Source organism: Rhynchophorus ferrugineus, unplaced genomic scaffold (genome assembly GCF_030347505.1).
Source record: "Rhynchophorus ferrugineus isolate W39M unplaced genomic scaffold, kcgeb_rfMv2 rfM3, whole genome shotgun sequence".
Classification (NCBI taxonomy): domain Eukaryota; kingdom Metazoa; phylum Arthropoda; class Insecta; order Coleoptera; family Curculionidae; genus Rhynchophorus; species Rhynchophorus ferrugineus.
Window position 1 is genome coordinate 60716552 of NW_027472582.1, and position 12971 is coordinate 60729522.

At 30.8% G+C, this 12971-nt stretch overlaps 1 protein-coding gene across 3 annotated transcripts in view; it reads right to left on the reverse strand.

Annotated features, from left to right (window-relative positions):
• Positions 1–5852: 5852 nt before the first annotated feature.
• Positions 5853–12971, reverse strand: part of dysc (whirlin protein dyschronic) — a 346867-nt gene continuing 339748 nt past the window's right edge. For all 3 annotated transcript variants that reach the window (XM_076398877.1, XM_076398878.1, XM_076398876.1), the window contains one exon: positions 5853–6054. In XM_076398877.1, the coding sequence (XP_076254992.1) occupies positions 5989–6054 (66 nt within the window). In that variant the 3' untranslated portion in view covers positions 5853–5988. The remainder of the gene's footprint in view (positions 6055–12971) is intronic.

The following is a 12971-nucleotide window of genomic DNA, read 5'->3' on the forward strand; positions in this document are numbered from 1 at the left end:
ATCCTGTTTGTTACTTTGCCCCCTATTACATAAAATATTAATTAAACTTCATTTATTTCGTACGACAGTAAGTTTATTAATATTTACGCGTTTTAACTTACATCCAGGGATTGTCATCAGCACAACAGGGATTATTAACTTATATTAATGCCCTAAAAACAAAATTCACGGTTCAAAACAAGTTGAGTATAAATGAACTGACGTCTGTTGGTTGCTATAAAGGTGTTAATTTAATTATACAGTTATTTAATCGATAAAAACAGAGATAAAACACGATTTTTTTTCTTCCTTGGAGAACCGGTCATTGACAATCGGAAATAAATTGTCAAATTTGTTGCTAACAAACAGATTATAAAAACAATTGATAATCGATATCTATTATTCTATTCTGTTAAATGTTATCCCTGATTTTTACGCACATTATCAACAACAATGTTTTAACATTAGCAAAAAATTAACCTAAAAATGTACAAATTATCAAATATTCCGGAACAAAGTTTTACGTAGCACCTATTTATCTATGTACAGAATTATGATTTATTTAGCAGATATACTTTTTTTTGCATTGATTAGTAGATTCATTTATTACCGACAACTCTGTATTTGGTTGTTCTGTGTGGTCTGTATTACAATGAACAACTTTAACTTAAAATAAACCTGTTTGGTTTTCGTGTTTGATTAATTTCTGACTCCATATTTGAAATACTTGATTAGAGAACATATACCATCACAAATACAAAGTTGTAAGTTAATATTGAGGCGTATTTTAAATAGATTATTCTAAAAAGCTCTATACTTCCTAAGTTACATAGTCAACGTCTAAATTCAATGGAGCCTTTGTTTATCGTAATTATTTATAGATGCTTCTAATTCTTCCTTGTTAATCTAAATATGTCATTGCTTAAAAATTAACAGTGCTTTGCAGGACGCAGTGAAGGCATACATTGATATTTAAGTTAGAAAGGTTGGAATTAATTTACAAAAATGCGAGTTGATAAGAATAATGCTGGGCAATGTGTGATAATAAAAACAGCGTTAATATGTAAAGAAAATATTCGAATAAGATGATTGGGTTTTGTTATCTTAATCGGTAGAAAAATCAGTTGGTTGATTGTCTAAGTATAGGCAAACAGGTTAGCTGAATGATTGTATTTTATGATTTTTTTTATATAGACAAGTTATTTATTACTATAGGTTACATAATAATATTATATAGTCTAAATTTTGACCAACTTGATCATAATTGCAAATAAATCGAAAACATAACCTGTACTGTATAATACTTTTTACCATTTATATATATTTTGACTGTATACAATTATTGTTAGCGTTTGTTTAAGAATATTTTCTTTACATATATTGTAGTCAGTAATATTAATTAAAACTATGAACATTTTTTAATTAATACGTAACTTATTTTACGAGGAATTTGAAGGTCATTATAAAATCTAACTAAAAAATAGTTCGATATTGTTTTATAATAAAATCATTGGCACAAATAAAAACATTTAACAAAATATGAAACTGTTGTATATTTGTATAAGGTTTTATTATTAAATAAAAATATTATTATGCAGGGAAAGGTTATGTTGCTGAAAAAAAAAATACTACGAACTGTTTTCAAGCTAAGTTAAATTCAAAACAAAAGATATATCGATAGGAACGCATTTCCATGTTTAAATCAACGACAGGCACAAATCAAAACCTATTCTTGAACAGCAGGAAATCAAGTGAACGAAAATTAAGAGGAAATCCTTAGGGTAAAGTCTAATCACAAACATATATACTAGCGAGACATAAACATTCCGTTTTGCTTTAGGTTTTAATATTATCATTATTATTATTTATTGTTATTATCAGTTAATATTCGAGCATAAGGCTTTATGTTACTTCAAAAAAATATATATGGGGGATCATTGTCGGTAATGGATAACGTATGGTTCAACGAAATAACGAAGAAAAGAATCATAATCCCTTTTAAAAATAATAGTAATTATCGTAACAGTGTTCGAGTATATAGTTATGTTGATTGAACATCGTTACTTTTGCGTTATACATATTTATATTCTCTTGTAATGAGTAGATTTTGGCACGGCTATACAATTAGCTGTTTTATTATTATTTTTTTTTTAATAATATATAAACAGGTCTTGTTAAAATCTACCTTTAAAATGCGCGTTAGTAGAAAATAATTATTTTAAAATATATATTTTTGTGTATTTACAATTCTTCAATTTTCTTTTTGTTTCGTACTTATCTAAATTGCCTCTCCCTCTAGATTTTGCAGGATGTGACACCGACTGCCGTATTTTAAACATTATTTTCCGTAGAGTTTGATGGTTTTGCGATCTCTGGATTGTGGACCAAATGTTATAAAAGGGTGTAGTACAATTGAGAGTTTGAGTTTTTAAAACTAAATCTAAGAATGATGTAATATGATCGACTAAATTTGGGTTTGGTTGAGTGAGAGTTGAATCTGGAGGAGCACCAAGTACTGTAGACAAATGGTATGAGATAAATATCTGATGAGGGTACGACTACGGTTAGAAATTAGAGCAGAGAATGCTGAGAAAATAAATAGGCGAAGTAAGATTATGAGTTACAGAAGACTTGGTGATACTCTACTCGTTATATATAATTATATATTTGTATGGTTATTAAAATACAAATGTCAAGTAGTTCATATTGAATTTGCGTTAATGTACATAATTTCTCAAATTCACTATTAAGGGGGGAAACCTTTCTGTTTTTATAAAATATAGTTTTATGTGTTTTTGATAAAGTATAACGTAATGAGAATATATTATTTGGCTTAGAATCAGCTTTATTTTACAACACCTTTGTATGACTCTTTTATCCTATTATATAAGTTTTAGCAGAACATTAATAATATTAGAACCAGAAGTATTCTTGTATTACATTAGCTGAAAAGTTGCAAAAATTCCAAATTATCCTAAAGTAGTGAGATAATATAGCTTGAAAATGATTTTAAAATACATATACTACATATACTCAATTAACAAATAGGTACTGATTGGGTTTAGTACTGGATATGGTTTGAGTGCAACTGAAAATGTTGACGATTGGATGGGCACATCTAAAACGTGAACCAAAGTTTCAACGTAATAGTTTGGTATTTGATTCCTAAAGCATCAATATTCTGAGCTAAATATTTTTGAAATCTACGTTGCTGCTGGAATGTTTAATGACGGCACTATCTCCGTTGTTGGAATTAAGAATAAATTGGGTATAATGTTGGTACTTACTACAAAATGTCTGCAAAATAGATCTGTAGGTATCTTCCAAAAGCCTCTTGTAGAGTCTGGGAATGGCAACAAATTGAATAAAATCAGTTTTTTGATGAGGGTAAAAACTCCTTATATGTACTTGGAATAGCACTTTGTTTTTGATAAATGACAAGACAGACATGATAATAGACATTTTTAAGATAAAAATTGTAAAAAAGAAATACAAAAACATTTTATTAAGGAGCTTCCTTCATTATTAATTTTATACTTTGTACATGTTTAAAATTACGTATTTTTCACATTGTTTCAGATTGAAAAACTTTAAAATAACATAATAGTTGTATGTTTATTAAAATTTAATTAAACTGTTAACTTTAACAATATTTATTAACAAAAAAAGTCATCATTTATCAATTTCACAAGTCGTTTTACGGTATTCGAGGTTTTTCCCTTAAATAAAGTTTGAATATTACCTCGGTTTCCTCTGGTGATGTTATTTTTTAGATTCAAACCTTATTTACTATACGATTCAATGTGAAGATCATATTTCGTATGTATTTTTTCACGAGAATTTTTTTAACTCATCGTTGATTTATCTAAAAATATTTATCAGCATCATGTCGGTTTCGTACAGTTCAAAAATCAAATCCGATGCTATCCATCTCTTCCTATCAATTTTCAACATTTCTTTACAAGATTCAATTATACTTCATGTCAGAAACCATTAATGGAATTTCTGCTTTTTAAATAATTCATTTAGTACACTGGTTAGACAGCTAAGACTTTTTATAAGCTATTTATACTTTGCCCAACAAACTCAATATGTAACTTTCATTGTTTTATGGAATTAGTAATTATTAGTGTATCATTCGAATGCCATTATATCACCATAATCATGATGTATGTTGGTTTATTGCCCAATAGATTTTATGATTGTTTTGTTTTGGCGTAAATTAAATGTGAACATAACATAGATATGAATAGTTGGAGATAATCTAAAAATTATATATTAGGATAAAAATATTATTCCCTAATGGGACATAATGATGCGATATGGTCGAGCAGGCATCAAAACATTAATGTGAAATAAATCGTGAATTACATAAGAGACAAAATATACAATGGCAACAAATTACAAGTTAATTATCTAAGAGATCTCAGTGGGTGGTGGAATTAAATGACAAAAAGTGATTACGTAATACTAAATTGTGGCATTTTGTGGTAAAATATAGAATAGATGATAGAATAAGAAAATTTTAAAATGAAGTAGTCGGGCTTCAGCTAGTGAAGATGAATTGAAAAGTGAAGGGTTTGTTTTAAGCCGGTTGATGTGATGTTTATACTGACTAAAAGAAGCAATATAATAGTGTGAAGTGATTACTTTTCATCAGTAAAATAGTTTTGATCCACAATCGATTGAAATTAAAATTATATTTAAAATACGACATATATAATATGCACAACCATTTTGCTTGCGATTTGAACAACAAAAGCTCTTGACTAAAGCTGTACACAACAATTATCAATAACAATTAACAATTTTACTGATGGGTTGATGTCTTGTTTACAATGGTTCGAATGCATATTATAGTAATTAAAAGTCTTCTACAGTTAGTAATTGCTTTTACATTTGATTAAATATCGTGAACTATGATTATCTTTATGAGCACATACCTACCGATAATTATTACGAGTGACTGAAAATGTCTACCTTTATATTCTAAAAGTAGTCCGTATGCAAAAAGCTAACAAAGCTTTGGTTATCAAATGAGACCGAATCCATTACGCAGATATTTTGTTCGTTTTTAATTAGCCTTATTCGGAAATAATCTTCACGGAGTTTAGCTGGCACCTTTTCAACACCCTCAATTTGCATCGATATGTGCTGCATTTTATTCGAAGCATCAGCATTGTTCTCTTTAATTAATTGGCTGTGTAATTAGCCGGGCTTCGTCTAATTAAAAATACGAACTGCTTGTATTGTTCTTTTCAAATAATGGATATAACGATAAAAATAAATATTTTCTTATTGTTATTTCAAAATATAATTAGTTCTACCAATACTAACGTGCTATTAATTACATTCACAATAAACATCAAGGGATTGTTATTGATTTCGTCGACATTGCTTTGTATAATTGACATTCGATTCAAAGGAAACATCTTATTTGATAACCACGTAATAGAATAACTTATCGAAAAAGAAACAGCCTCTACAAATCTCTTGCAAATGTATAAGCAATACCATTTCCTACCACAACTAATGCAACGTCAGAATCTTTCTCGTTTGGCAAACAGGTAAAAAATTTATTCATTTGGCTCTTGAATTCACCATCAAGAAAAGTAAGAACGTTGCAGTTATTAACAATGATATGTAGTAGTTGTAGATTTCAGTCCTTTAAAGCGCCCAGACCAACCGAAGAAATACTTTACGAGCGTATATTCGTTACTTAGTTATTTTACGTATAATCAGTAGAATTAGATCTAAAAAAAGTTACGTGATTGTTCTACACTATTGCAACTGAGTCTCGAACACTAAGTAACAAATATCTTTTTTCTTTGTTAGCGTTAATACGGTTTATATTGTTGGCTATTGGCATAGGCACCAGCTGCAAGCTGATCTGTGTACTTCTTCAGCGGTCATCGGTTGCACGGACTGTCAGTCCTCTGGTTCCGGATCGGTGTCCTCGGTGACGATTATCGGCCCCGGAGGGTCGCTAGGGGGGAGGCGCAGCAAATGTTATGCTTCCAGAAAAATGAGCGCTGTTGGCTTTGGCTCCATGTTGCTTTTCTTTGCCTCAACAACCTAGAAATCAGATCAAAATTGATTAATTCGGTATAACTCTGTCATCAAAAACTGCTCAACCTGATCTCATATCTGGTTATTATTAATGTATTTTCTGACGTTGTTAATTTATTTAAAATATATCTTAATTTTAGTTTATTTCATCTGTTTTTTTTTTGGGAATACTTTGAGTTTTCTTTCAATTATTCAAACTTAGATTACGTGTTTTCCAATTTTTGTATTTTTGAGTGATTAATATCATGGTTTAACGTCTTTCCAAAGTGTTATTATTTTTTGGAGACTCTTTATATAAACTAAGACATGTATACAAAAACTCAGAGGTTGAAAGGGCGTCTCTATATATTACAACTTTCAGATAAAACCAAATTTTAAAAACAATAAGACATCAATTCATTAACCTATTTAAATATATGGTTAAAACAGAATTAATAAGCAGCAAATAAATATATTAAGAAAGAAACAAATAAAATTGTGAATAGATAAAAGTCAATATGAAAGGAAGCTACGATAAAACTAAATTTTAAAATAAATGAATAATTTGACAGCGTTCAATCATTTACATATTATAATAAGCCTTGTTGGTTTATTCTTTATTAGAGAAATAGCAGGATAAAAGAAGTTCTCTATGCGCAGGATTGTTATCCGCTGTAGCAGGAATCACTCCAACTTCACCAGACCGTCTACTTTATGATTTGTAAACGGAATAAGATCTTTGTAACATATTATATTTGCAATTAGGTTGATATTTTGTAATATTTTATAATAATAGAAACTTTCAGAAAGCTATCAGCCCATTAATTTTTAAATATGCCCTTATGGCTGGAGACTTAGACGGGGATGACCTAGTTTTGTCTGGAAAAACCCAGACAATAAATTATTATTTTTGATCATGATTAAGTTAAATTAAATAACCTTGAAGGTCGCGAACAGTCTACCAGATCCAGAAGCTAAAAAAGATCAGCAATTAAGAATCAGTTGGCTAAAAGTTCAACTATTTCAACTTTGGCAACACAAACTCTGAATCTGGAAATCAGGAATCAGGTATCAAGAATCTGGTCTAAATAAGGTAATTTTGGTAGTTAAGACAGTTTTTTATTTTGATTTTTTAAATATATGATGCTTGCACACATTCTTTTACTGAGTCATTAGCCAGACTATGTAAAAATATAGTAAACCAAGTCCGGGAACATCATCATGTCCATACAAATTTTAATCGCAATTATTCAGCCATTCTTGAAGGTACTTTGGAAAAGGCATAAAGTGTATTTGGAATCTTCGTAACTACCAGAAGGACAAGAAGACTTTTCTGATGCAGTTTCAAGTTTCTCAAGTTTCAAGATCATCTTGATGATATAAATATTTTCCCAGTTCTTATCTACTGAAGGCAAAGTTAAAGGAAAAGAAAACTATTTTGTGACTTGTTTTCAGAAAATCTCAAATATACGTATGAGTAATTATGTTATAATTGGGTCTGCCATGTTTTTTAACTTGAATTGTCTAAGTGATAATATTGCGTATATTCCTTATTTGCTCATGATTAGGATTAGATTATGTGTATCGAGTATACATCTTTGAATCTATATATTATAGATTTCATCTCTTTGAGTACATATCGAACAGAGTACATATCAAATGAACGCAGAAATATAATCCACAGAAAAGTTACTTAAGTATTTACTTACTTATTTTAATATTTAGTACCAGACATTTATAATACGTTTAATATTTACAGATTTTTTAAATTACTCTGATTATTTTTATTTTAAGTGATGATTATTTGTTAATGTAAATTTGGGAATGTGTTAGGTGTCCAAATAAGTCTACGTACTACTAAAATCAAATGGTGTCCAAATAAGAACATTATCTTGTTGCCTCGCTTAAATCTATTAAATATAATGAATGATGCTTTGATATTGTAAAGTAAAATAGATTAGATGTTGGAGAAATATTTAAAAAGTGAATATTAACGTGAATTTACCCAAGTAAGTTGCCGAAATATTCCAACGGTCAACGTCATATTTTACTTAAGTAAATCTGAGATATATAATAGAGTTTAAGAATTATTGCAAAATAAAACTTAATTATCAATTGCTGAGAAGGTAACAGGTCAATTGAAAAGTCCCCGACCTACCATACTAAAACACATTTCTTTGGTAAAATCAGTTTTTTTTATTCAACAAATTCCCTTCAAGGGTGATACAATGATTATAGCGACCCTTTACTTCAAAATAAAACTTTCAAAAAATGTGAGCCTTCCCAGTGAGCATTCTTTTGATATCTGAAAACAGGAAATAGTTGGGAGCCAGACCTGGAGAATACGGTGGATGAGGAAGCAATTCGAAGCCCAATTAATGGATTTTTGCCATCATTTTCACTGCAGCAATTTCTTTTGCTTCAAATGCGGCCGTTCAAATAACGCTATATATTAGTCGCTGTCGATGGTCCTTCCTTTTTCAAGGTAGTCAATGAAAATTATTCCATGTGCGTCCCAAAATACAGACGCCATAACCTTGCCAGCCGACTGTTGCGTTTTCCCACGCTTTGGACTGGCTTCATCGTGTGCAGTCCACTCAGATGACTGTCGATTGGATTTCGGAGTGAAATGATGGAGCCAAAACTGGGGTTTATTACAATTGATCATCATCAAACACTGCTCCGAATCATCAACTCGTCGTTGTTTTTGGTCAAAAGTGAGCTCGCGCGGCACCCACTTTGCACAGAACTTTCTCATAGCCAAATATTTGTGAATGATATGATGTACACGTTCAGTTGATATCTTTAGAGTGTCTGCTATTTCATTAAATTTCAATTTACGGTTATTCAAAATCATTTTGTGGATTTTTTAAATGTTTTCGTAGGTAACGACCTCTTTTTGGCGTCCATTGCGTTCACCGTCTTCGGTGTTCATTTCACCACGTCTAAATTTAGGCACCAAGCCAAGTTTTTGGGCCAACTGTGTTTTTCTCTTCAAAAAGTAATATTTTATCAACATGCAAGAATCCATTTTTTTCACAATAATAAAAGTTGCCTCACTCAAAATTCTATAATTCACAAACTAATGATCCGACGGCTGTCAAATTTTATACGCATCTTTTGAGGCTAATTAAAAACAGATGGATTTAGTTCTAGTAGCGCCATCTATGTGTCAGGCCGGGGACTTTTCAATTGACCTGTTATATATGAAAATCGTACAGTTTCTGCATTAACATTATTCTGCATAACAGAATAACTTAATGTGATACAGATTAATAAATATGATGATTTTTTTAACTGTTAATGGTAAAATATTCAATCCACGTCCATGATATATTCAGATTGGTTTTGATGAGTAAATATGAGTTTGATCTGTTTTCTAATAGATAAAAACCCTCAGTGTCGCTTTGTATTGTCGTTCAACAAGTCCCCTATTATTTATTTAAATAAAGCAGCTTTCAAAATAAATTAATAGTTTTGTTTTCCAAACCCTTTCACATTTTATAACTTATATACAGTATGTTATATATTTCTTAAATTAGAATTAAATTAGACTAATTTTAGTTATTTAAAGTGCTGTCCAGCAGTTGTATTGCTTCCACGTTAGTATGATTTAGTAATATTCTTTCGTGTTTCAAGGCGAAATCCTGCACAACTTCGCAAATCCATTTGATTTCCAGGTCATCGTGCAGTTCTTCATTGGTTACATAGCGATAGGCATTGGTAATCAATCGAAGAACCTTGTTTTGATAGGGCTGTATGACTAACTGATTTGAATTTTTAGTGCAACCCCATATTTGCACCCCATAGGCCCAAATTGGCTTTATAATTGTATTATAGATCAACCTCTTTGATTTTAGATCAAGTTGAGAGTATCTTCCGACTAACCAGTATAGTTGTTTTATTTTGGTTCTAATGTGTTTTGCTTTTTGTCTAAAATGATGCTTCCAATTTAATCTACCGTCAAGATGGATTCCAAGGTATTTTGTTGATTCTGCTTGAGGAATCGGGGATCCATTGAGTGATATAATTAAGTTTTTATTATTTCGCCTTAATGCAAAATTAACGTGGACAGATTTGGAGCTATTAAGTTGAATTTTCCAATCTTTCGTCCATTTGTAGATTTTGTTGACTGCCACTTACACTTTTTCTATTGCCCTAGGCAGAGATATATCTTTTGCCATAATAACTGTGCCGTCAGCAAAGGTTCCAAGAAGTATTTCTTTTGTTGTTGGAATGTCAGCAGTGTAGAGCAGATACAGGACAAGTCCTAAGACACTACCTTGTGGAACTCCAGCCGAGATATTTTTAAATGTCGAGAACGCCATTTCGTGCGTTACTCTAAATTTTCTTCCGAATAAATATGACTCCAACAATTGACAATAGTTACGCGGTAACAATTTGCTCATCTTACAATCAGAAAAATGGAAACCCTTTTAATTTATTAAAATGATTGAATGAATCGTAATGAATAACCTGTTACAGGTTGGGAGCAATAGACATTTGGCCTCTAGTTTTTAAAGAAATTTACTCTTTTTCGGAAGGATTGCTTTCAGTGAATTAAAATAAACTAAATCATAGTTTTCAGCATTTCTGTATCTGTAGAATATGTGTTTCTCTTTAAATTTAATGACTGAAACCTTCTTAATATTAAGCCTATTAATTACACGTGTATTAGATTTTATGTTGTCATTGTAGAGATTTGGTGAAGTGTGCAGACTATTTGCTTCAAATTGTCTTAAAATATTTTTTCCGTATCTAAAACAAATACTAAGTCACGTTTGTGTATCACGAAACTTTTTGTTTACAGACTATTTAATTAATAAGAAACAGTTTGTCTTTTCCATTAGTCAAAGTTTGTGTTATATTTAGTCTATTTACGAATATTTATTTTATTTAGTTGAACTACCTACTTTTATCTATAATAAATTACACAATACATAAGGAAATTTCCTATTTACGTGTGTATACGTGTACTGGTTATTTGTTTTATCCCATATTACCGCTTAGATATTATATTATTATCAATGTATTTTTTATATTTTTAATCACATAAGATTAGCATTATTAGATCTTATATTATTATGTAAACTCATGAGTGTCTACTATATTTTATACGAGGGTGTGAGAGCAGTTTGATAAAGCAGTGAATTTTTGATTGAAAGTTTATTTGATTGTTGAAATATGTTTCCTATTTTTGTTTCTAACGAGGTAACACAAACATTTGTTATCTTAATCTTTTTTACTGAATTTTTAATTATTTTCTTTACATGTATTTTTATGCCATAGTTCGGTATTTAATTTCTGCTATTTTTGTTGGTCCCGTATGTAATATTGGTGTGTAATATTATGTAATAAATATTGTTGGCATTTGCACTACCTTTTTAATATTATCACCTATTTATTGTTCCAATGTACTGTTTTGTGTAAATGTTTTTTTATTTATATCGGGCCTTTTTATAGACACCTCAAATTTTCAATTTTTCAGGATGGTTAAGGCTTTGTAAACGTCTCCAAGAAAATATAGACAGATAAAAACGTTACTATCGCACTCTACACATTCCCAGAGAGAGATAAATCATCAAGGAGAAAAACAATCACCACGCCTGGTACCAATCAAAAAATCAGAAATATTGGCGAAAATCTTAAAAAGAGCATTGCTCATTTGACTACCATAATAAAAGACGAGTGTGTAAAGATTTCGGAGAAGGTTGATTGAGATTAACCTAATAGATAATGGAAATAATGAAAAAGAAACGACTCGAAGTGGATAGACAATATCTAAATATGAGTTTTGCAGACTGGAGTCGAGCAATTATAACTTTTTGAACAATACAATTGGTAAATAACGGTTTTCGAGTGTTAATTCTGTTAATTTACAGGTGTGTTTTTCCGACGAATTAACTTTCCAAATTTTGACAAACATTTTTTCCCAAACATTTCCCCGCCCTTTAAAACCCTTAACAGTTAATGTGATGGTATGGTCTGTTATTTCAGCCAAAGGCATGGTACGCCTCTACGTTTTAGACGGAATCAATACAAGCGAGTACTAGAAACCTGGCTACTACTGCAGATTAATGAATGGTTCGCTGACGATGACGACAACATCTTTATGCGTGATCAGGTACCGTGTTTCAAAGACAGATGTGTGGCCGCATGTTTTATGAAACAAAATCACTATTTTGCCTCATCAGATATTGGTATCGCAACTCCAAACTTCAGGAAGATACAGTGAGAGCATGCCCCGAGGCATATAAGGTCTTATTGCAGCAAAGAGTGACATTTCTAAGTATTAAAATTAATTCTATATTATTTATTAATAAATCACAGAGAGAAAAACTACCACATTAGTTTGGGTTTATTAACAAACATTCAAAAATTGACCAGGTCCACATGTTCAGCCATTTTGTTAGATGTAGCACAAGCTTTCGATAAAGTTTGGTATGAAGGCCTTGTTCATAAACTACAGAAAATATTACCAAAAAAGCACACCAAACTACTAAAATCGTACATTACGGCCAGAATGTTTAGACTCAAACAAGAAGAAGCTTACTCTACAATAAAAGAAGCTAAAGCAGGTGTACCACAAGCAAGTGTACTGGAGCCAATGCTTTATCTACTCTACACTTGTGATATACCACAAAAGGAGAATATTACGATGGCTACATTTGCTGATGATACTGCGATTATAGCTGTTAGAGACAATAGTGAAGAAGTCACACGAAAATTACAACATGCAAGTGAAAATATAAATAATTGGACACAAGCTTAGAAAATATAAATTAACGAATGTGCATATGCAGTTCACCTATAATCAGACCGTACAAGCAAGAGGAAAGACTCCATTCTCATGAGAATATTGAAGTATTTCAGATTTTGGATACCACCAGAGCAGGACACAGACTCAAAAGCATCAAGCCATCTGATATTGTGTAGTGTTCTGT